This window comes from Oryza glaberrima, chromosome 4 (assembly GCF_000147395.1).
Source record: "Oryza glaberrima chromosome 4, OglaRS2, whole genome shotgun sequence".
NCBI lineage: Eukaryota > Viridiplantae > Streptophyta > Magnoliopsida > Poales > Poaceae > Oryza > Oryza glaberrima.
The window spans coordinates 30538982-30564450 of NC_068329.1; the positions used below are offsets into that span (position 1 = coordinate 30538982).

Consider the following 25469-nt stretch of genomic DNA (forward strand, 5'->3'; position numbering starts at 1 on the left):
CAGGAAATAATTTATAAATAAAAATTTTATATACATTTTTTTAGCGATATAAAAGCAAAGACTAAAAAAACAAACTACGATAAAAAAAAACTCCACAATCAACTTCAAATTTAAGATTAAAAATTCACATTTTGGCTTATAAGCATAAGCATGGGTTAAAAGATGAGGCTGTTAGCCCTTGTGTAAGGCCTAGTTCTTTTTTCTCAACTCGAAACTTCAACTTACTTATTTTCTGTTAGCACGATTTTCAAACGGTTAAATAGTGTGTTTTTATAAAAAAGTTTTTTTAGAAGTTGTTTTTTTAAAAAATCAAATTAATCCATTTTTAAATTTATAATAATTAATACTTAATTAATCATATGCTAATGAGTTTTATCGTTTTGCGTGCTCCTGAGTATCTTATATTTACGCAAAAGAGTGAAATGACCAAAGCTACGTTTTATTGACTTTTAAAAAAATGCAAAACCACTTTTTTTCTACAAAAGAGAGTAGGAGCTAATCTTTTCATAAAAAAAACCAACCATTCATACGATAATTACTGACATGGTTTTAAATAGGAAATAATCCACCAGCATTATTGACATAAATGGTTACTCCATACCTTATAAAATATAATAACTCTTAGAGTTTAAACTTTATTAGTAAAAGGTGATTTTCCCCACTAAATTATACTTACCATATTAACTCTTTGTTTTATTATATCTTTAACTAGTATAACTCTATATTTCACCCACTCAAGGAAACTAAGTCTTTTTGGATCTATTCTTAATACTCGTGTTGAAAACTAAAGCTAACTATATATTGGAATAAAATGAGTATACAAGGACCAACTTAATTAAATTGAAAATAAACCATCGGCTGCTATTGCTACAACTCAGCTACATCTATCTCTTTGCATATAAAGGCTGGGTTTTAACTATTTTTTTAACAAAAAAATTGCTATGACCCGACTGCTTTGGCTACTGCTGCTGCTACGGCTGTCTGCCATAGGACTGTATCATTTCGCTTATTGGTGGAATAAGCGAAACAACATATTTACAAACAGAAAATATTTTGTAAATAAAACTTTTATATATATGTGTTCTTAGTAATCTAAAAGCAAAGGTTGAAAAATAAACTACGATGAAAAAATCCCAAAATAAACTACAAATTTAAGGCTGGAAATTCAAATTTTGGCTTATAAGCATAAGCATAAGCCAAAAGATAAGACTGATGGTCAGCAGTTAGGACAACTAATCGGAGTAACCACCCTACTCTTTAGTTCATCCGTGGTGTGAGAGCAAGTTTAATAGTATAGCCAACTACTATCTTCAAATCATCTATAGTTAGTTTAATACCAAATTCATATAATAGTTTCCTATAAACATATACTACATAAGTAATATTAGATCCCACCTGTCATACACACATTACGTCTTGTAGTATGTGCCGTAACTGGCTATAAATTTGTAGCTCGCTGCTCTTATCTCTCATCATTTATCTTCTCGATATGTGTTTATAGCTAGCTTATAGTCTGTTATTGTACCTGCTTTGGTTAGGCCTCTATGGCGAAAGGCTGAGTTTGTTTTCCCTCTTTCTCAACTTGTGCTTTCTTCTTTTTTCATGCACAAACTTTCTAAACTACAATAATCTATACTCGAATAGTAAACCTGTTTGAAAAAAATATATATTATTCTATTTTTCGAGGTTTTAGTTAATAATTAATTAATTATACTCTAACGAGCCACCCTATTTACGGAGGGATTAGTTATTACCAACATGGAGCTACGAACACAGCCTAAATGGGCTGCTCTGCCGCACCAGCCGGGCAGCCCCATATCGGCCCATATCTACGATGAATCGTGGGCCCAGTTAGCGCTCAACATTGGGCCGTTTCACTATTAAAGGCCCAACAGAGCAGCACCCAAATCAAAAAAATGCTATGGAAAGGAGGCACCAAACGTGGGCCCCACACGGCAGAGACAGCGGCAGGTGCCGGGAGTCCCTTCCGGCGTCCGGTTCGCGCAATCTTGAAGAGGAAGGAGAAGGCGAGCGAACGAGTCGACGACGAAGCCTCCGCGAAAAGGCGGAGGAGTCAAAATCTCCAACCAACGCCCGCAGCCGCAGCAGCAGCAGCGAGGGCGGAGGCAAAATTACGAGCGCTCACGCCCAAATCCGCGAATTCCCACCCCTTCTCCCTCGCCCAAAAAATCCTCGCCTACTCCCCTCCCAAACCCTAGCCTCCTCCTCCTCCCCTCCTCGCGCTTCCAATGGCACGGTAGCTTCGCTTCGATCGCCTCCTCGCCCATGGATCCCGGCGGGATGCTGCTCGAGGACTTCGGGCAGCGGGTGGACCTCACGCGGCGCATCCGCGAGGTGCTCGCCAACTACCCGGAGGGCACCACCGCGCTGCGGGAGCTCATCCAGAACGCCGACGACGCGGGGGCGTCCCGCGTCCGCCTCTGCCTCGACCGCCGCGCGCACGGCGCAGGCTCGCTGCTCGCGCCCGCCCTCGCGCAATGGCAGGGCCCGGCGTTGCTCGCCTACAACGACGCCGTCTTCACCGACGAGGACTTCGCCAGTATCTCCCGCATCGGGGACAGCAGGAAGGTGTCCCAGGTCTGGAAGACCGGCCGCTTCGGGTGCGCCCCCCTTCTCTCTCTCAAGCTTGTTCGAGCTGTAATTTGCAATGCTAAGCTTCATTGGTAGTAAAATCGGCGTGACGACCCGCTTATTTGTTCCTGATCAATGCTATTGTGTTCTGATGCCTTCCCCGTTATAATGTTTTAGGTATCCATGGTTTTGGGTAGTGAATATATCAATGTCGCTGCGACGTCCCGCTTATTTGTTGTTCTGATGCCATCCCAGTTATAATGTTTTAGGTATTAATGATGGGTTTGGTATAGAATATATCAATGTCGCCGTGGTGTCCCGCTTATTTAGTTCCTGATCTATGCTATTGTGTTCTGATGTCATCCCCGTTATAATGTTTTAGGTATTGATGGGTTTGGGTAGTGAATATATCAATGTCTAGGCTCCTAAGTTTATTTTGAACAAGCACCCTGGAATTGTCAGACATGCCACTAATGATTCAACAGATACTTACCTTTGTTCTTAACTGGTTATGTTTCACTGTTTAATGTTCACCCTGTAATAGCGCATGATTTTATTTATTTATTTAGTTTTGCTGTGAGCGATAACTCACGATTTCTGTTTCCGCAGGGTTGGTTTTAACTCGGTGTACCACTTGACTGACTTGCCATCATTTGTGAGTGGCAAGTACATTGTCCTGTTTGATCCCCAGGGTGCTTATCTTCCGAATGTGTCAGCTGCAAATCCTGGAAAACGTATAGATTTTGTCAGTTCTTCAGCAATTACACTGTACAACGACCAGCTTTCACCCTATCGTGCATTTGGTTGTGACATGAAAGCACCATTTCAGGGAACTTTGTTTCGCTTTCCTTTAAGGACTGCTGAGCAAGCATCTCTTAGTCGGTTATCGAGACAAGTGTACACAGAAGATGATATCTTATCTCTGTTTGCTCAACTTTACGAAGAAGCTGTATATAATTTACTTTTCCTTAAAAATGTGCTGTCACTTGAAATGTATGTATGGGAATCTGGTATGAGTGAACCAAAGATAGTGTACTCTTGCTCCATAGGGTCACAGCATGACAATTTGCGCTGGCATCGACAAGCCCTTGTCAGGTTTTCTGGCACTGCTGCTGAGTCCTCTGAGCAAAAGATAGATTCCTTTTCAATGGATTTTGTATCAAAGTCATTTTTGGGTGAGAAGTTTGAGAAGAAGAGCTATACCTATTTTATTGTACAGGGAATGGCATCTGCATTAAGTGAAATTGGTATTTTTGCAACAACTGCTGCCAAGGATTATGATCTTCACCTACTACCTTGGGCTTCTGTTGCTGCTTGCATCTCCAACGTGGGACCTGAGGTAATATCTAGTTCGTTTTGCAGTTCTCTTTATTATGGCTATTATCACCAATTTTTTAGCAACAGTAGGGCGTTGCCTATTGTTATCTGATGCTGAATATTTTTAAAATAATCATTAACAATATGACCATGGTTATTGATGTGATTTTTTTTTTCTGGTTGAACAAACTTTGTACACTGCATAACTTAATTGATTATAATACCTTTGACTTAAAAAATGTGTGTTTGATTTATGTTATCTAATGGACTTCATGCTATATCAGACGTTCTTCAGAACGTGGTGCATCATTTCAGTGTGTTTTTTACACCTTAGCATTTGCTGTGGTTACTCTATGGTAATTAGTAATCACTGAATTTGCAGGAAGTTATTCTCAGACAAGGCCGCGCATTCTGTTTTCTTCCTTTGCCAGTAAAGACAGGATTATCTGTGCATGTGAATGGTTACTTTGAAGTATCATCCAACCGACGTGACATTTGGTATGGAGCTGATATGGACAGGGGTGGTAAGCTTCGCTCTGACTGGAATATGTTATTGTTAGAAGATGTTGTTGCTCCTTTGTTCAGAGAACTGCTGCTACAGTTGCGTACAGTTTTGGACTCCAAAATATCATATTATTCCTTATGGCCAACTGGTTTGTACGAGGAGCCCTGGAGTATTCTCGTGGAACAAATCTGTAAATTTATTTACACCTCTCCAGTATTTCACTCGGAGATCAAAGGTGGGACTTGGATAACACCAGCTGAGAGTTTGCTTCATGACGAGGGATTTTCAAGAAGTGATGATCTCAGTGAGGCTCTTGTGATGTTAGGCATGCCTGTCGTTCGTCTACCAGGTGCGATTGCTGATATGTTTCCTAAGTTCCATTCGAAGTATATGCTCAAAATAGTAACTCCTGCTACAGTGCGACATTTCCTCAAGGATTTTGAAAATCTTGGTACATTAGAAAAATCTCAGAAGCTAATATTATTGGAATATTGCCTTGCTGATCTGGACAGTGGTAATATCGGCAAATGCATGAATGGCCTCCCATTGATTCCATTAGCAAATAAACAGTTTGGGATTTTTTCTGGTATTTCACAGGAGAATCAATATTATGTCTGTGATAGCATAGAGTATGAGCTTCTTTCTGCTGTTAGCGATAGAATAATTGACCGAAGCATTCCCCCTGTAATACTAGACAAGTTGTATCAGATAGCCAGTAGTTCTCAGGTTAACATTTCACTTATTGAAGGCCGAACATTTCTTCAGTTCTTTCCCTGGCTATTTCCTCCTGGATGGAAATGCCGAAACCAAGTTCCCTGGGATCCAGAATCGGGTGGATCATCTCCTACAGCAGCCTGGTTTAAACTTTTCTGGCAATACATTGGGGATTGTTCATATGACCTTGATTTGTTTAGTGATTGGCCTATATTACCTTCTACCTCAGGGCACCTTTATAGAGCATCTACAGTCTCAAAATTAATTAATACAGGCTCACTGTCTAATTTGATGAAGGAACTCCTGACCAAATTAGGTTGCAAGATACTAGACACAAAGTATTTGAGTACGTGCCAGCATTTGTCTAATTATGTGTATGATGGTGATGCATCTGGAGTACTCCATTCAATCTTTGGGGTTGCCTCATTGGAGGGTGTTGATTTGCAAGCTTTGTTTCAGCGCATCACTCCTGCTGAAAAAAATGAACTATATCAGTTTGTTCTTGATGCAAAATGGTACTTAGGACCCCACCTTTCTGATATGAGCATAAATCTATGCAAAAAGTTACCCATTTTTAGGGTATTTGATGGAGGGTCTCCCAGTTCTTATGGTTTCTCGGATTTATCCACTTCAAGAAAGTATCTGCCACCTCTTGGTGTTGCAGAGCAATTACTGAATGATGACTTTGTCTTCTGCATATCCCCAAGTGATGAAGATATAATAATGAGATATTATGGTATTGAGCGCATGCCAAAATCAAACTTCTACCAGAGGTACGTTCTGAATAGGTTAGATGAGTTGCAAACAGAGTTTCGTGATTCAGTTCTAGTAACCATCTTGCAAGATCTGCCTCAGCTGTCCTTGGAAAATCCAAGGTTTAAGGAAGCCTTGAAGGTCCTTAGATTTGTTCCTACGACCAATGGGGTCTTGAAAAGTCCTCAATCTCTTTATGATCCTCGGGTGGAAGAGCTCTATGCTCTTCTCCAGGAATCAGATTGTTTTCCCCACGGCTTATTTCAAAACCCCGAAGTTCTTGATATGTTGCTCTGCTTGGGGCTAAGAACATCTGTATCTATTGATACCATAATACAAAGTGCTCGGCACATCGACTCACTTGTGCACAAAGATCACCACAAGGCCCATTCAAGGGGTAAAGTGCTCCTTTCATATCTCGAAGTTCATGCTCACAAATGGTATGTACATAAGCCATTTGATGGCCGTAAGAAGGTAAATATGCTAGCTAAAGTTACCACCGTGCTCAGATCTCGCGATACATCTTGGGAAGCTGATCTTGAAAAATTCTGGAGTGATTTGAGAATGATTTGTTGGTGTCCTGTGTTGGTTACTGCCCCAAGTCCAGCTTTGCCATGGCCTTCAGTATCATCAATGGTTGCTCCACCTAAGCAAGTAAGGATGCAGGACGACATGTGGATTGTTTCTGCTAGCTCACGCATACTTGATGGTGAATGCACTTCGTCAGCCTTGTCGTATAGCTTAGGTTGGTTGTCTCCTCCATCTGGAAGTGTAATTGCAGCTCAATTGCTTGAGCTGGGTAAAAACAATGAAATTGTGACTGATCAAGTACTCCGGCAAGAGTTAGCGTCGGTGATGCCTAAGATTTATTCGCTACTGAGTAATTTGATTGGATCTGATGAAATGGATATAGTGAAGGTGGTACTTGAAGGCTGTAGATGGATATGGGTGGGGGATGGATTTGCAAAAACTGATGAAGTAGTTTTAACTGGACACCTTCATCTGGCACCTTACATTCGCGTGATTCCAATTGATTTAGCAGTATTCAAGGACCTGTTCTTAGAGCTTGGCATAAAGGAGCAACTTGACCCTGTAGATTATGCTAGTATTTTGACCAGAATGGCCACAAGGAAAGCTTCGACTTCACTACAAGCTGAGGAACTTAGAACAGCTGTCTTGGTTGTGCAGCATCTAGCTGAGTTTCGGTTTCAGGACCACCAAACACAAATATATCTTCCTGATTCTTCAGCTAGGCTCTGTCTGTCTTCTGAACTTGTATTTAATGATGCCCCTTGGCTTCTTGATTTTGATGAGGACATCACTGGGAATGCACCAAGCATTGCTTTCAATTCGAAGAAGTATGTTCACAATTTTGTCCATGGCAACATTTCTAATGATGTGGCGGAAAGGCTAGGTGTCCGCTCTCTCCGCCGTCTCTTGCTTGCTGAGAGTTCGGACTCAATGAATTTGAGTTTGTCAGGGGTTGCTGAGGCTTTTGGACAGCATGAAGATTTGACTACACGACTTAAGCACATCGTTGAGATGTATGCAGATGGACCAGGGATTCTGTTTGAGTTGGTACAGAATGCAGAAGATGCTAAGGCTTCTGAGGTTGTGTTTTTACTGGATAAGACCCATTATGGTACTTCATCTATTCTATCACCTGAAATGGCTGAATGGCAGGGGCCTGCTCTCTACTGCTTCAATGACTCAATTTTTAGTCCCCAGGATCTTTATGCCATCTCACGAATTGGTCAAGACAGCAAACTTGAGAAACCTTTTGCAATAGGCAGGTTTGGTCTTGGCTTCAATTGTGTATATCACTTCACAGACATTCCTGGGTTTGTTTCTGGTGAGAATATTGTTATGTTTGATCCGCATGCCTCTTATCTGCCAGGAATATCTCCATCTCATCCAGGTCTAAGGATAAAATTTGTAGGAAGGAGGATCTTAGAACAGTTCCCTGATCAATTCACCCCATTCTTACACTTTGGTTGCAACTTGCAACAGCCATTTCCAGGCACACTCTTCCGCTTCCCTCTTAGGAACGAGGCTGCTGCTTCTAGAAGCCAAATAAAGCGAGAACAATATACACCCCAAGATGTGGAAATGCTTTTCTCTTCCTTCTCTGAAGTTGTATCTGAGGCTCTACTTTTTCTCCGCAACGTAAAGAATATAACTCTGTATGTCAAGGAGAGTGACAGCCAGGAGATGAAACTTGTACATCGTGTCTCGAAGCATAATAGTTATGAGATGGCCAAAGAACCTCATGCGCTTAATACGATGCTTGCATTTATAAATGGAAATCAACCATCAGGAATGGATAGGAATCAATTTTTCAATAAGTTGAATAAGACTAAAGATAGTGATTTACCTTGGAGTTCTCAAAAGGTCTCTATCTTTGAGCAAAGCCCTGCTGCTTGCTTGGTGCATTCATGGATCTTAACAGAGAGTATAGGTGGGGGCCATGCTAGAAAGTTGTCAACTGCCTCTGGTAGTAAGTCCCACTTATTTGTTCCCTGGGCATCTGTTGCTGCTTATCTGCATTCTGTGACTGTGGACAATACAAAAGAACTGTCTGGTGAAGCTGAAGTCAACCTTGATGATTTGGTTCTCAAGCAACTGTCTCTTGGATCCTCTAAGGACAGGAAATTTTTTGAGGGTCGAGCCTTCTGCTTTCTTCCTTTACCAATCAACACTAGCATGCCAGTGCATGTGAATGCTTATTTTGAACTATCTTCAAATCGAAGGGATATCTGGATAGGAAATGACATGGCTGGGGGAGGAAGAGTACGATCAGAATGGAATCTTGCACTGCTTGAAGATGTTGCTGCTCCTGCTTATGGTCACCTGCTTGCAGCCATTGCACAAGAGCTTGGTCCCTCCGATCTGTTTCTCTCATTTTGGCCTACTGCTGTAGGTGTGGAGCCATGGTCTTCCATGGTGAGGAAGCTTTATGTATCTATCGCAGAACTTGGACTTCATGTTCTGTATACAAAAGCACGAGGGGGACATTGGGTGTCAACAAGGCAAGCTATCTTTCCTGATTTCAGTTTTTCAAAGGCCATTGAACTGGCAGAAGTTCTTTCTGAAGCTGGTTTGCCTGTGGTATCTGTATCCAAACCAATAGTTGACAGTTTCTTGAACGCATATCCTTCAGTTCATCTCTTGAATCCTCATCTGCTGAGGAATTTGTTGATCCGACGGAAGCGTGGCTTCAGAAATAGAGAAGAAGCAATACTTGTTCTGGAGTACTGCTTGAGTGACATGGGAGATCCTTCCTTTCCTGATAAATTGCAAGGGTTAGCTCTTCTTCCTTTGGCAAATGGATCATTCACAACATTTACCAACCGGGGGGAGGGTGAAAGAGTATTCTTTTCTTCACAAATGGAATTTGAGCTTCTGAAGGACTCTATACCACATCTTGTTGTTGATAACTCTTTACCGGATGCCATTTTGAAGAAGTTATATGACATAGCTTGTTCTGCACGGTCAAACATTTACTTATTCACATGCAATTTTCTCCTTGAGTTGTTGCCTAGGATCTTGCCACCTGAATGGCAGCATGCTAAGCAGTTATTTTGGTCTCCTGGACATCAAGGTCAGCCAAGTGTGGAATGGATGGTGTCACTCTGGAATTTCTTGCGACATTCATGTGAAGATCTTTCAATTTTTGCAAAATGGCCTATATTACCACTGGTAGATGGCAAGCTTATGCAACTTGGCAATGCTTCAAATGTAATAATAGATGATGGGTGGAGTGAAAATATGTACTCGTTGCTTCAGAAACTGGGATGTTTCTTTCTGAGATCTGATCTGCAGATAGAACATCCGCAGCTGGCAAATTTTGTTCAGGAAGCCACTGCAGTTGGTGTTTTGAATGCTGTGCAGTCTGTTGCTTCTAATTTTCAGGATATCAAGGAATTGTTCATGGGTATTTCACTGGCAGAAACACATGAGCTACGCAGTTTTATTTTCCAGTCAAAGTGGTTTTCAGGAAATCACATGAACTCTTCCCATATGAATACAATCAGGAATCTTCCTATATTTGAATCCTATAAATCTAGAGAGCTTGTTAGCCTGACAAGTCCTAGAAAATGGCTTAAACCTGAAGGTGTTCATGAGGATCTGTTGAATGAAAGTTTTATAAGAACAGAATCGGCAAAGGAGAAGTCAATTTTGGTATCATACTTTGCTATTAGGGAACCTCAAAAGGCTGAATTTTACAAGGACCACGTGCTTCCTCGAATATCTGAGTTTCTATCACAACCAGCTGTTGTTTCAGCAATTCTCCGTGATGTGAAACTATTGGCAGAAAATGATACTTCTGTGAGAGCTGCATTACATGAAACCCCTTTCGTCCTGGCAGCGAGTGGTGCATGGGTACATCCCACCAGGTCTCTCTCTCTCTCTCTCTCTTGCGCGCGCGCGCACACACATATGTAGAAGTGTATTTTGTTTAGTAGACCTCTTGATTTTATTGTGTGCTGCATCATCTGCTATGTGCACTAGGACTAATGTTCATTTGGCAGATGCTTTGTCTAATCTGTACGTCAGCTTTTCCTTTGATATTTGATGAAACAGCATGCCATGTAGAAGTAAACCTTCATAATGGAAACAAATAACTGGAACCTATTTGATGTAGGAAGTTTTGTATAATTCTATATTGGATGTAATCTGCAATTTCTTTTTATTTTCATCAATAATGAGCTTGTTACGTCCATGAATACCATGGATTTCATTTTTATATTTTTCTGCTTCCCTTTACTATCTAGATTTTGGTACATAGAAATAACTTATATTTTCCTTCAGACTTTATGATCCTCGTGTGCCTGAGTTACATAAGTTGCTGCACAAAGAAACCTTCTTTCCTTCAGAGAAGTTCATGACGACTGAAGTAATTGAACTGCTTGCAAGCTTTGGACTTAAAAGTAAATTGGGTTTTAGTACTTTGCTTGACATTGCGAGGTCAGTTTCACTGCAACAAGATGATGCGCTTGAGCATGGGAAAAGGCTACTTACCTATCTAAATTTTCTTGAATTCAAGGCTTCAAACATGGAGGATAAAAAAACCTTCCATGGGGATGACAACCAGGAAGCTTCTAAGACTGATGGAAGTTTTGAAGCAGAAAACGATGGGGATGGGTATGACCCAGAAGAAACTATTTTATCTTTGTTCTCAAACTTCGATCATGATCTACCAGAAGACGAATTTTGGTCAGAGCTGAAAAATATATCTTGGTGTCCAGTCCATGTTGCACCATTGCTAAAAGGACTTCCATGGTTCATATCTGAAGATCATGTGGCTCCTCCAATCACAACAAGGCCAAAATCACAAATGTGGCTTGTTTCATCAAAAATGCGGATTCTTAGTGCTGATTCTTGCTCCATGTATCTGCAAAGAAAACTTGGTTGGTTAGACCCACCAAATGCAAACATTTTATCTTCCCAGTTAGTTGAGATCTCCAAGTCTTATGATGAACTCAAGATGTTTTCTGAAGACAGTACCAATGATGCCGTTCCGCAAAAGGAAATTCAACTGATCTACTCAAAATTGCAAGATATTATTGACACAGCCGATACCAACATTCTAAAACGGAATCTGGATGGACACCCATGGGTTTATATAGGTGATAGGTTCGTGCCACCTCAGGCACTTGCTTTTGATTCACCTGTAAAATATCACCCTTACCTTTATGCAGTTCCATCTGAACTGTCGGAATATAAGAGGTTACTGTCGGTTTTGGGTGTGAAGCAGACATTTGATGCAGCAGATTATCTGAATGTACTTCAGTGTTTACAAAGCGATGCCAAAGGAGAGCCATTGTCTACAGAGCAACTAAGTTTTGTTCATCGTGTTTTGGAAGCATTTGTTGATTGTTATCCTGATAACCAAGCACCTGATATGATGGTGAATTCATTGTTGATTCCCGATTCATTTGGTGTTTTGACACCTGCCAGAAATCTTGTCTACAATGATGCACCCTGGATGAATGCTGATCCTACTTCAAAGAGCTTTGTGCATCTTAGTATTGGTAATGATCTAGCTAATAGGCTTGGGGTTCGATCTCTTCGTGGAGCATCATTACTGGATGACGAGCTAATGACGGATTTGCCATGCATGGAATATGCTAAAATAAGTGAGTTGCTGGCTTTATATGGTGAGAGTGACTTTCTTTTGTTTGACCTTATAGAGCTAGCTGATCATTGCAATGCGAAGAAAGTGCACCTTATCTATGATAAACGAGATCATCCAAAGCAGTCCTTGCTGCAGCAGAGTTTAGGTATGATAGAAATTTTCTCCCTAGTCAGCTATTTTACTGATATTTTTCTTTTCCAATCATAATTGTGCAAGTATTTTGTTTGTCTTGTTCTCTTTTCTGTTTATGTTTATATAAGTAACATATTTTTATTTTCCAAAAAAAAAATCTAGGTGACTTCCAGGGTTCTTCATTGACAGTCGTCTTTGAAGGAACGATAATGAGCAGAGAAGAAGTTTGCAGCCTCCAACTTCCTCCTCCATGGAAATTGAAGGGAAACATTCTTAACTATGGACTTGGACTTCTTAGCAGTTATTTTGTGTGCGATACCTTGAGTATTCTTTCTGGTGGCTATTTCTACATTTTTGATCCCTTGGGCTTGACTGGTGGCACGACTTCCACTGCTACCTCATCCGCTAGATTCTTCTCATTGATAGGTGTGTTTTTACTTAAAATCATGTTTGTTCGATTATTAATATTATAAATATGACCATAATTTGTTTAGTTTGTGCACACTGCGCATGATGAAACCACATTCTTTTTGGCAGAAGGCCTCATTGAAGATCAAACCTTAATAAAACTCATTACTCACTAAAGCTTATTTCGTATCCATGTTGGAAAACATATCAGTCCAAGTCTGCTAAATGTATTATTTATGTTACTGCAACTGTTGCATCTCTGTTTGCAACATGGAAATTAAAATCATGTAATGTGAATCTTCATGATAGAACTATGCCTGCATTTTGTATATATTCATTTATTTCCTTTTTTCTGGCGAGGGAAAATAGATTGAAGTCCTTAAATGCTATTTTCTTTTCAGGAAATGACCTGGTCGAGAGGTTTCATGATCAGTTCACACCAATGCGTGTTACACAGGAGGCTTCACTATCTTCAGCAATCTCCACAGTTATTCGTATGCCTTTATCATCAAAGTGCCTGAAAGAACTTGAAGCTGGTTGCAATAGAGTAAAGCATATTTTTGATCGATTTACACAAAATCCATCCAGCACTCTCCTATTCTTGAGGTCAATCATTCAGGTGATAATTGTTTTCGAAAACCATTACTGTGTGCTAGGCTCCACTCTCAGTGGTTTGTGTTTGTGTGGTTAGCACGTGGTTTTTGGACGTGCACTTTGGTGCACTTCCGACTTCGACAACTTATGTCATGTTTTCCTTGTAACTTTACTCCTCCTTAATACATTTGGATGGCCTCCTTCGGCCTTCCTGGCGACAAAAGAAAACCATGACTGTACATCGGTAGCTTTCGAATTTTTCTCTGAAGTATGTTTTTAGCCTTTCAATTTTTTACACTGCCATCATATGAAAGTAAATTAATTTTATAGATTTAAACAAGACTTGTTGCATGAAATACATTTGATGAATTAATCCATTTATTATTAATTGCTGGACAGCAAAGATTTGAAGGATTATTGCATTTCTTTTGCAATAATATTATTGATCCAATGCCTTTGTGTCCATAAGATATATTCTACGCTTTTTATATTTTATAATACACATATAATCATATTTTTGCATAGACATTTGAGTGTGCACATATTAATATGATCTACATGTATCTGTTGTTTAGATTTAGAAAGTGCAAAAGTGTGAGATCCAAATAATTAAGAATGTGGGTGCAGAAACACACATGACTCATACTGCAGCATCCCATGCTAATAACTGACAACACAATGTGTGTGCTGGGTACCAGTTTTCCAGAAATAGTAGTGAGAAAGTTTTATTGGGTGATTCTAAAGCATAATCTTAGAAAAAAAAAACTGCTCCACGTCTAATGTGTTGTTGTGTGATTTTGATCAGGTATCTTTATCAACATGGGAAGGTGGAGCTTCTCAGCCAACTTTGAACTACTCTGTACTTGTTGACCCATCAGTAGCCACTTTAAGGAATCCATTTTCAGAAAAGAAATGGAGAAAATTTCAACTATCCAGAATATTTGCAAGTACAAGTGCTGCTATTAAAATGCAAGCTATTGATGTGCATGTGATTGACAATGGCTGCAATTATATTGACAAATGGTTTGTTGCCCTTTGCCTTGGATCAGGGCAAACACGAAACATGGCTCTTGACAGGTTTTGTCCCTTTCAATCCATATAGTTCAGAATCTTTTGTACTTTTGTAGTTACCTACATTCACCATTTCTCACAATTCTACTAATTAATAATGTTATAAACATGTGAATTGGTCAAAGGACCTCTGGCATAATGCTTGTTGATTTTTTTCTATTTCAGGCGGTATCTCGCCTATAACTTAACCCCTGTTGCTGGAGTAGCGGCACACATAGCTCGAAATGGAGTATCAACCAATATACATGCATCCAGTTGTATATTATCTCCCTTACCACTATCTGGGTCTATAAGCATGCCAGTCACAACTCTAGGCCATTTTATTGTGAGGCATAATGGTGGGCGGTACATTTTTGGCAGCTCACATGATAAATCTCTGTCAGACCTTGAAATGCATAAAAACAAATTGGTTGAGGCATGGAATAAGGAACTTATGCTATGTGTGCGTGATTCATATGTTGAGATGGTCCTGGAATTTCAAAAGCTTAGGAAGGATCCTCTGTCTTCTGCTATTGAATCAAGGTCTGCACACTCGGTGAGTACAATTTTACAGGCTTATGGTGATAGGGTGTACTCTTTCTGGCCCAGATCTAAGCAGCATCCTGCTTCACTCACTGGGTATGGCTCTACTGTAACTAATGTGAATTCACCAAGAGCATCTAAAGCAGATTGGCAATCCTTGGTAGAGCAAGTGATAAGACCTTTCTATGTACGCTTGGCTGATCTTCCTGTTTGGCAACTTTATGGTGGGAATCTTGTTAAAGTGGATGAGGGTATGTTCTTATCCCATTCAGGGAGTGGAGATGATGATAATCTGCCATCTGCTAGTGTCTGTAGTTTCATTAAAGAGCACTACCCTGTATTTTCTGTACCCTGGGAGCTGGTTAGGGAAATTCAAGCAGTTGAAGTTAATGTAAGAGAGATCAGGCCCAAGATGGTTAGGGATCTACTAAAAGCTTCTTCATCCATTTTACTCCGATCTATTGAAACATATATGGATGTTCTTGAATATTGCTTCTCAGATATGGACCCATACCGTTTCTCAGATCTTCATATACATGAGGAATCACGAGTTAGCAATCAACAATCTGAAATAATGAATTCTTCAATATCAAATTCTATGCCATCTTCAAGCAGCTCTGTGTCTTACCATAGAAATACACAAAGGCAGGGTGCTTCTGGGGGCGACGCGCTTGAAATTGTGACATACTTTGGAAAAGCTCTCTATGACTTTGGTCGGGGGGTTGTCGAGGATATCAGCAAGACTGGTGGCTCAGCATCCCATAGGACCCAAGCTGCTGAAAATAATGTGCTGTCATCTATCATCACAGAGCTCAAAGGAGTCCCGTTTCCGACATCGACAAAATGTCTAACAAGGCTGGGATCTACCGAACTTTGGATAGCACGTGAGGAGCAGCAGCTATTGATGCGCCCATTCTTGCATCACTTTATCCATCATCAATGTTTACAAAAGCCCTTCTTGGAGCTATTGCTCACCACTCAAGTTATTCATAGACCTCTAAAGCTAAGAAGTTTTTCTCCTCACTTGTTGTCAGGCCATTTGAAGCACATATTTGATGAACGTTGGGTGCACCTTGCAGTAGAGAAGAAGTCTCCATGGATTCCTTGGGATAATAATGCTAATTCATCAACTGCTGGACCAAGTCCTGAATGGATTAGGCTCTTCTGGAAAATATTTAGTTCAATGAGTGGTGACCTTTCACTTTTATCTGACTGGCCCTTAATTCCAGCATATCTAGACAGACCTGTTCTCTGCCGTGTGAAAGAATGCCATCTAATATTTGTACCACCAGCAGATGATTCAAATCCTGATAGTGGAGATAGTGCAGCTAGAGTAGTTGACACGTCTGCCCACCCAGGAGATGAGACTGGAGAAGCTGAACAGAACAGCATACTTGATACTGCATTTCAGTCAATGAACTCAGCATTTCCATGGTTACCTGCTCTGCTTTACAAGTTGAATATACCAGTTTTTGATTTATCTTTTCCAGAGTGTGGTACAATATGCAATTTGTTTCCTTCACGTGACCGGACTCTTGGACAAATTATTGCTTCTAAACTGGTTGCAATAAAAAATGGTGGCCATTTACCTTTGCCACTTAGTCTATCAAGTGAAGACTGTGATAAACTGTTTGCATTGTTTGTCTCAGAGTTCAGATTGTCCAGTAACCACTTATATCAGAGAGAAGAATTGGATGTCCTGAGAGAGCTTCCAATGTATAAAACAGTTATAGGAACATACACTAGTCTGTCAGGGTCCGATCATTGCATTCTTTCTCCCACAGCATTCTTTCACCCTGCTGATTCTCGGTGCCTTTCTAGTACAGCTAATGCAGATCTATTTCTTCAGGCTTTGGGGGTTGAACAATTGAGTGACCAAGAAATACTAGTAAGGTTTGCTTTGCCTGGCTTTGGAAATAAATCAGCTCAAGAGCAAGAAGACATTCTAGCCTACTTGTATTCTAACTGGAAAGATCTGCAGCTGAACTCTTCTGTTGTAAACACCTTGAAAGAGACTAATTTTCTGACAAGTGCAAATGAGTTTTGTACAGAGTTGTTCAAACCAAGGGAATTACTTGACCCTTCAGATGCTTTGCTTACTTCAGTATTCTCTGGGGAGAGACACAAGTTCCCAGCTGAAAGGTTCTTGTCAGATGGTTGGCTTGTTATACTCAGAAAAGCAGGTCTTCGAACATCTACAGAGGCTGATATGATAGTACAGTGTGCAACAAAAATAGAGTCCATGGGAAATGATATTGTGTCATCTTCAGAAGATCCTAGTGACTTTGAGGCAGACTTTTCAGGCAGCAAAAACGAAATTCCTTTTGAGCTTTGGTCTTTGGCAGAATCTGTTGTTAATGTGATTCTTGCTAATTTTGCTACTTTGTATGACAGTTCTTTTTGCGAAAAGATTGGCAAAATCGCATTTATTCCTGCCGAAAAAGGTTTTCCAAGTATTGGTGGGAAGAGAGGGGGTAGAAGGGTACTTGCCTCATATAGTGAATCAATTTTATCAAAAGACTGGCCATTAGCATGGAGTTCTGCTCCTATTCTTACCAATCAAGCAATTATCCCTCCTGAATATTCTTGGGGAGCATTTCGACTAAGGAGTCCTCCTGCCTTCACTACAGTTCTGAAGCACTTGCAGGTCAATGTCATAACATGCTTATATGTTTCTATCTTATGAAAATGTTCTCTTATTTTCTTTTCTGAAACAAAGCAGAGTGTTGGGAGAGGCAATGGTGAGGACACACTGGCACACTGGCCAACTTCATCAGGAATAATGACGGTGGAAGATGCCTTTCTACGGATCTTGCAATACTTGGATAAAATATGGGGAACAATATCTTCTTCAGGTAGTGCAAATGCACCAAAATTATGTTTACCTCCCTGTATATGCCCTACATTTGTTGCCACTGGGTAACAATAGCTTATGTTATTATCATTTTCTCTTTCCTTGGTTTTAGTTACTAGCAGCGATTTTTTTTTTCACTGGAAAACACTTGATTTACTTACGCTTCATTGCATGGCCATATTTGAGTACAATCATGCAAAGCATCCCTGTAGGATTTAGGATAAGGGTTGAACTGACTAGATTCATATGAAGGGTCAAATATGTACTCCCTCCGTCCCAGAGACATCATTTTTTGCCTTTATTTGTCCCACAAAGGCTTCATCATTGAGACAATCAATGCATTGGAGTTTGAGAAAGTGGGGGACAAATGCATTGAAATTTGAAAAGTGGAAGACATTCTAGTCATTTGATTTTGTATTGGGACGGAGGTAGTAGCTGGCTAATTGTGCCAGGCCGGCCCAAGATAGGCCAACCAGTAGCTGGTTAATTGTGAGGAGTACCAACTTTTTCTTGTGAGTTTGCATGTTTTGCTCCTAGTAAGAATTTTGAAATCTTGAACCGATTCACAATGCACTCACTTGAAGTGAAGTTCATTAAAAAAAATTTTCATACTGTTATTCGTCTCGGGATGTTAAAAGGGAAAAGGGGGTAAATTGTAAGCTTGTTCAATTTAATATTTTGAACAACAGTTGTCTGGCAGATCAAAGCATTTCACATTGATCTTACTTTCCTGAGGTTTTATTTTGAAAACCCATGGAGACAACATCATCGTATTGAAATTGACCTGAAATGGGCATGCAATCTTCCAATAGAACATCCAAATTTGATATTTGGGAACAGCTTTGTAGACTCTTCATTTTGATATTTAAGATGAGGTATTTAGAGTGGCTTGCACTATGTATACAAGCTCAGTCTTGATTCTTTTTTTTTTTTGGCAAGAATTATTATGTTGTTACTTCTTCCTGAAGAAATAAAGATATATCATGAACAGGTATTATCTTGTCAGTGTGGTCATGTATATTGACGATTCCTATAAGTAATTATAGTAATTACTATGTCATGCCCTGTGCATATGCTTTTTTATTTGCTGTATAAATAATTAAAGATAGCCACACAGCGGAAAACTGTAATTAGTTTTTGTTGCTTTGGAAAGAGATATATCAATACTCTAGTTAAGTTGTATTTCTTTCTTTTTCAGAGAAAAATGAGTTGCAGACCCTGGCTTTTATACCAGTTGCAAACGGGACTCGCTTAGTCACAGTGAAATCACTTTTTGCTCGTCTGACAATCAACATGTCGCCTTTTGCTTTTGAACTTCCAAGTCTTTATCTTCCATTTGTCACCATCCTCAGAGAAATTGGGATGCAGGAAACCCTTACAAACACTTATGCAAGGGAACTTCTTTTGGATATACAAAAAGCATGTGGTTACCAACGCCTGAATCCAAATGAACTCCGCGCTGTGATGGAAATTTTAGACTTCATGTGTTCTGGTGTCAACCAGGCCACAGATGGATCAGAAGACATATTTGATTCAGTAATACCGGACGATGGTTGCAGGCTGGTATCAGCTGTATCGTGTGTATATATTGACCCATATGGTTCTCATTTACTGAGTAACATAGATACATCCAGGATAAGATTTGCTCACCCAGATCTTCCCCAGAATATTTGCAACACGTTGGGCATAAAGAAGCTTTCTGATGTCATTGTAGAGGTACTACTATTATAGGATCTTTCTTTTTTTATGGCTGTAAGTTTAATTAATTTTGTATTTTTCAAATAAACATAAGTTTTTTCCCTTGTCAGGAACTGGATGGAAAAGAAGAACTAAAGATGGTGAATAGCATTTGCTCTGTTACTCTGGACAAAATAAAAGAGAAGCTGCTTAGTAAATTGTTGCAAGATGCGTTAAGGATTGTTATGATTGGTGTATCCAATCATTTTCCTTCATTTGAAGCACTCAATCTGGCGCAGATAGAAAGTGTACTAAAGGATATATCACAGAACCTGCAGTTTGTTCAGCGTCTCCATACTCGCTTTCTATTACTCCCCATGCTCCAAGACGTTACAAGAAGCAGCCAGCGTCCTCCATTTCCTGAATGGTCAAGCAATGGAAAGCACAGAAGTGTTTGCTTTGTGAACAAATCCACGGGTCAAATTCTAGTTGCAGAGCCCCCAAACTTTTTGACAATACACGATGCTATTGCTATTGTTGTTAGTTACAGATTAGGGGCACCCGTGATCTTGCCGATTGCTTCAGTATTTGCATGCCCAGATGGCACAGAGAAAGAGGTGCTTAAAATACTCCGTCTGGGCACTGACATTGGAGTTTCAAAACGTGAAGGAAGGTACAATGGTTCCCTGGGAGCAGAGTTGTTGTCCCAAGATGCTCGCCAGGTTCAATTCCTTCCTTTAAGACCATTCTATAGTGGAGAAATTGTGGCATGGAAGACGGGGAAAGAGGGTGAAAAGCTCAGATATGGCAGGGTCCCTGAAGATGTAAGGCCATCAGCTGGCCAAGCTCTTTACAGGTTTCCAGTGGAGACTTCTGCTGGTGAAACTTGCATGCTACTTTCCAGTCAGGTTTACTCATTTAAAAGCGTTTCAATGGCTGATCTCTCTTCTGCACCATTGCAACTGGATAGTGGTAGAGTTGCAGGTGGACAGCAGGGCTTCTCACCCATCAACACAGGAACTGAAGCTGCAGATGATGTGGTTAGTTTTATTTTTGTGCAAATTCTAGTTTTGCTAGCTGTATGTGTTGTCGTAATTTTTGTCATACTTCGATTTACAGGCTACTGGCCTTGAATATGGGAAGGTATCTTCAACCGAGCTGGTACAGGCAGTCCACGATATGCTTTCAGCTGCAGGGGTAAGGATGGATGCTACAAAGGAAACGCTTCTACAGACTACTCTTTCCTTGCAAGACCAGCTTAAAGAATCTCAAGTGGCTCTACTCGTGGAGCAGGTTTGTCCACTTCGATATCTTCTTGGGTTGTTTTATATTCATTTTTATTGTCAACATCAAGAATATGTTTTGATCAGTTCTGTATACCATAAGAGAGTAGTTGTGACCCGTAATCTGTAGCGGCACCTAAAGAAAATTGATGTGGGGAGGCATTTGTTGTTGAACGTCATACTATTGGATGCTGCTGCACACGCTGTGTTCACCATGCTTTCTTTGAGATGGAGATGAGGGTGGGTTAAGAATTTTTCTTGGATCTTCAGGCATTCCTTTTTATGTTCATTATTTGCACAGAGAATGTATACTATCAGGTTATAAACAAGCTACCAATTTTAGGGAGCCCCAAACTTCATAATTTGCATTGCCTATCATATTATATTGTATCGTATCATATAATTACTTTCTTAGCTCTTTCTGCTTATGTTGTATGTTGTGGGTATTGAAATTTGTTTTAATTGTCACTACAGGAGAAAGCGGAGGCAGCAGTTAGAGAAGCTGATGTTGCCAAGTCAGCATGGTCATGTCGTGTCTGCCTGAATGCGGAGGTCAACATGACTATAATACCATGCGGTCATGTTCTTTGTAATCGATGCTCAAGTTCAGTTTCACGATGCCCATTTTGTCGGACGCAAGTATCTAGGATGATGAAAATATTCAGGCCTTAATTTCTCTTTCTACAACTTTCGCTTTCTATTAGTATGTATAATATTAGACACGTTAGTTTTTTAGCTGTAAAACTATAGGGCTGTAAATCGAGGGTGTAAATATACATTATAGTCCATGTACAGCTACGGTGCATTTTACTGTGCCGATTCTTTGGAAAATCGAAGTATTCGGTTCCAGTTTGAGGCGAAATCTATCTTTTTAAAACTGGGATGTCTCAAGACATCTTAGGTCCCGCTCTTTTTTTTAACAAGAGTTGGATTAAGATTAAGATTTTCGTGGCACATTTTTTAAACTGCTAAACGGTGTATTTCGTGCGAAAACTTTCTATATGAAAGTTGTTCTAAAATATCATACTACCTCCGTTTTTTAATAGATGACGCCGTTGTCTTTTTCTCATATGTTTGACCATTCGTCTTATTCAAAAAATTTACGTAATTATAATTTATTTTATTATGAGTTGTTTTAGCACTCATATTACTTTAAGTGTGATTTATATCTTATGCATTTGCATAAAATTTTTAAATAAGACAAATGGTTAAACATGTGATAAAAAGTCAACGGCGTCATCTATTAAAAAACGGAGGGAGTATTAATATATTTTTCAAGTTTGTAATAATTAAAACTAAATCAATCATACGTTAATGCCACCTTGTTTTGCATAAAAAACTTAATCTTATTGATCCATATAGCGGTGTTAAATTTGAAAATAAGAAATTATGCATAAGAAAAAATAACCAATAAAAAAAGAAAACAAATCCAATTTCTAATACTTTCAAATTATCTATCCTCTGTAAGATAATATATTACTATGTTGATTTTCTAATATATAGTTCAGCTAGTTCTCTAGTTTTTTTAAAATACAACGTTAACAACTCGGTATTTTTTTCCAAACATAACTGCTCGATCAGCGTATGTTGCATTTTTTTTTAGCAAAATTACTGCCAGACATCGCCCAATATGTTGCATGTTGTGGACCATAGCAGTTAGGGAAGCTGATGTTGCCAAGTCAGCATGGTCATGCCGTATATGCCTTAATGCAGAGGTATCGTGACTATAATAACATGTGGTAACGTTCTTTGTAATCGATGCTCAAGTTCGGTTTCAAGATGCTCATTTAGCCACCTTGATTTTTTTTAAGGGTCTGTGTATACAACTTTCGCTGCTACTAGTATGTAGTCACGGTAGTTGCTTAACTGGAAAACTATAGGCCCGTAAATCATGGGTGTAAATATACATTATGGTCCATGTACAGCTACGATGCATTTTACTGTGTAGATTCTTTAAAAAATTGAAGTGTTTGGTTTCAGTTTGAGGCGAAATATATATAGTTATAAGCCGCTCAGTGGAGGGGCAAAATTCAAAACAGCAAATTTCGAAGTACAATCATTCTCTTAGCAAATTGTTGCATGGTTGGTCCAGGCTATAGATGGCCAAACGAGCTACCCGATCCGGCACGGTCTAGGCACAACCCGGCTTGGGTCGAGGTCAGTCGGGCTGACACAACCCGATCTACACGCCGAGCAAGGCTGTGCCATGTCTACCCACGGGCTACACCTACGGCCCAAGCAGGGCTGTGCCGGTCCGGTCCGAAGGCACAACAGTTCATCGTGCTTCTCCATAGAATAATTCTGTTTTTCTTCCCTCATCTCTTTGGGTTTTGTCTTATATGGCTGAAATTTGTATTCCTTTGTCTTTGGGCTGCGACTTGTCTGGCTGAATTAAGTCTATTTTGGATCCTTGTAGTATTTTTATTGACTGTGCCATGCCGGGCCAACCCAACATGCCAAGGCATCAGCCCAGGCACAGTCCAACTGTTGGACCGGGGCCAAGCCAAATGGCCGTGCCGTGGGCCGTGCCGTCGGGTCCGGCCATATGGCCATCGATAGTCCAGGCGTTGCCGCAACCGGGGCAAACAGCAAGGGGAAAATATCTGTGCCAAGCAGCAAGAGCAAAAAGCGAAAAGCGCAACGCCGCCGCGAAATATCTCACCTCACGTAGCTCTCGCCCCGGAAGACGCCACCCAGCGATCACTTCTGCTGTACTACTGGCCAGTGACCAGTCACTTGCTCTTCTCCCCCATTAATTGAGCTCCAGCCGTCCGGGAGACGAGATAATTCCGTTCAATTTCAAGTTAATCCCGCGGCAGCCATGGCTGCGCTTCTCATGAACACCGGCGCTGTCTCGATGCCCTTCCCCACCACGCGCACCGCCGCGCGACGGCGAACCAGCAGAAGCAGATGCCAGGCTTCATCTAGCGGCGGTAGCAGCAACGAAGGAGGCGGCGAGAGCTACCGCGGGAGGAGCGGGCGCGGTGGGTCGACGACGTGGGTGACGGAGTACGACCTGTACGGGCTGCTGGGCGTGGAGCGGTCGTCGCCGCAGTCGGAGATCAAGGCCGCGTACCGGTCGCTGCAGAAGCGGTGCCACCCCGACGTCGCCGGCGCCAAGGGCCACGACATGGCCATCGTCCTCAACGAGGTCTACTCCCTCCTCTCCGACCCCGCCGCCCGCCTCGCCTACGACCAGGTACGTTGCTTCATCGATCGATCTCTCGCATATACGTACGCACACCAACTGTTCGTACAATTGTTGATGAGGCAATCGATCTGCACGGAACGCATGCAGGAGCAAGCGAAGCAGTCGGAGTTCGTCGGGTACACGGGGAAGCCGCTCTACTCGGCGTGGTTCGGCGGCGAGGCCGAGCAGCGCGCGGTGTTCGTGGACGAGGTGAGGTGCGTCGGCTGCCTCAAGTGCGCGCTCTACGCCAACAAGACGTTCGCCGTCGAGTCCGTCTACGGCCGCGCCCGCGTCGTCGCGCAGTGGGCCGACGCCGAGGACAAGATCCTCGACGCCATCCAGACATGCCCCGTCGACTGCATCTCGTAATCCAACACACCTCTAAATCCCCCAATTAATCTGTGTTCTGCTTGTTGATTTGTCCTGATTTGTTCATCTCCATGGTTGATTTGGTTCGGTTTGTACGGTTGATTAGGATGGTCGAGAGGTCAGATCTCGCGGCTCTCGAGTTCTTGATGTCCAAACAGCCGCGCGGCAGAGTCCGGGTCTCGGAAGGCAACACCGTGGGCGCTCGCGCACCCGACATCTTCAACGAGGTAAGCAAGTTTCAGAAGAGGTTCCAGGAGATGAAGCAGAAGTCTGCCACGAGAGAATCCGAGGTAGTAAATCTGATGATTTGATCCAGTATTCAAGTAGCCTTGTGATTTCATAAGGGACTCACTAATCACCATTAACAAGCAGAGCTGAAGCTGAGCACAGTAAGCTCGGGTTAACTAATCTCGCTCGCTCGCGTGCGTGCAGGAGTCGGAGGCAGCAAGGCAATCGAGGAGCTCGGCAGTTCAGACGATCAGGTCGATCTCGAACTGGTGGTACTGGCAGCCGTTCAGAGCTCCGGCGACCACCGTACTCGCTTCTCTCCACCTGCCGGCGCCGCCGCCTTCTCCTTCCATGCCCGCCGACCCGGTGACGGACAGGCTCCAAGAAGCGGCAGCTCGACGCAAAGCGGGAGGCGCGACGGCGGCGAGGACGGTGGCTTCGTACGCCCGCCGCGACGACTACTGGACTCCGCAGCTGAACCTGCCGTCCCTAGCATCGCCGCCGGAGCGACCTCACCGGAGGCAGAGCGCTTCTCCTCCCCGCAGCCAGACGCGGCGAGCAACCCCCACCGGCGATGGCGGGGTGACATTGGGCAGCATCGACCTGACGGCGCCGCTGCTGATGGCGATCATCTCGGCCGGGTTCGTGGGTTACAACAGGGAGGAGGTGGCCGGAGTCGGCGGCGGCGGCATCCAGGAGCACGTCGGTGGCGCCGCCGCTCTGGGTCTCGTGAACAGCTTCGAGCTCAAGATCGTCCTAGCCTCCGTGACATGGTTCATCATCGGCGCGGCGATTGCCGGATTCATTCAGTTTCTCGCGAGGAGCGAAGTGAACTTCAGGAAATGAAGCGAATACATGATTTATTCACGATGACATAAAGATACATAGGATAGATGAAGTATACATAGTAGTATAGATGCATGTATATAAAGGTTACTGCAATTAAGGAATTTATTAGTGGTGAAAAAATGAGATATAAAGTAGAGCAAAATGAAATGTACGAGACGTATAGCATTCAGCTTATGTGGTTTGGACGAGAAATCAGTTCTCTTGTAGGGTGCAAGAACTGCTGTTTTTTCTGAGGCAGCGAGTACTGAGTACTAACTAATGAGATGATGCAA

The 25469-nt window shown here is 41.7% G+C and overlaps 2 protein-coding genes across 4 annotated transcripts; both read left to right on the forward strand.

Moving 5' to 3' along the window:
* Window positions 1-2023: 2023 nt before the first annotated feature.
* On the forward strand, window positions 2024-21423 carry LOC127770389 (uncharacterized). 3 transcript variants are annotated; one of them, XM_052296086.1, is made up of 14 exons: window positions 2024-2621; window positions 3202-3931; window positions 4292-10278; window positions 10694-12165; window positions 12315-12578; window positions 12962-13179; window positions 13960-14231; window positions 14391-17394; window positions 17470-17602; window positions 18800-19317; window positions 19410-20318; window positions 20398-20571; window positions 20692-20801; window positions 21036-21176. In XM_052296086.1, the coding sequence occupies exons 1-13, from the start codon at window positions 2287-2289 to the stop codon at window positions 20797-20799; spliced, it is 14124 nt and encodes a 4707-aa protein (XP_052152046.1). In that variant the 5' UTR covers window positions 2024-2286; the 3' UTR covers window positions 20800-20801; window positions 21036-21176. The 3 variants fall into 3 exon arrangements, with proteins under 3 accessions (XP_052152046.1, XP_052152047.1, XP_052152045.1); XM_052296087.1 differs by lacking the exon at window positions 21036-21176 and having other exon boundaries at window positions 20649-20760; XM_052296085.1 differs by lacking the exon at window positions 20692-20801 and having other exon boundaries at window positions 2025-2621; window positions 21036-21423.
* Window positions 21424-23234: 1811 nt separating this feature from the next.
* LOC127770470 (chaperone protein dnaJ C76, chloroplastic) lies at window positions 23235-25353 on the forward strand. The gene is made up of 4 exons (XM_052296200.1): window positions 23235-23760; window positions 23860-24116; window positions 24227-24410; window positions 24553-25353. The coding sequence occupies exons 1-4, from the start codon at window positions 23383-23385 to the stop codon at window positions 25192-25194; spliced, it is 1461 nt and encodes a 486-aa protein (XP_052152160.1). The 5' UTR covers window positions 23235-23382; the 3' UTR covers window positions 25195-25353.
* Window positions 25354-25469: the final 116 nt, after the last annotated feature.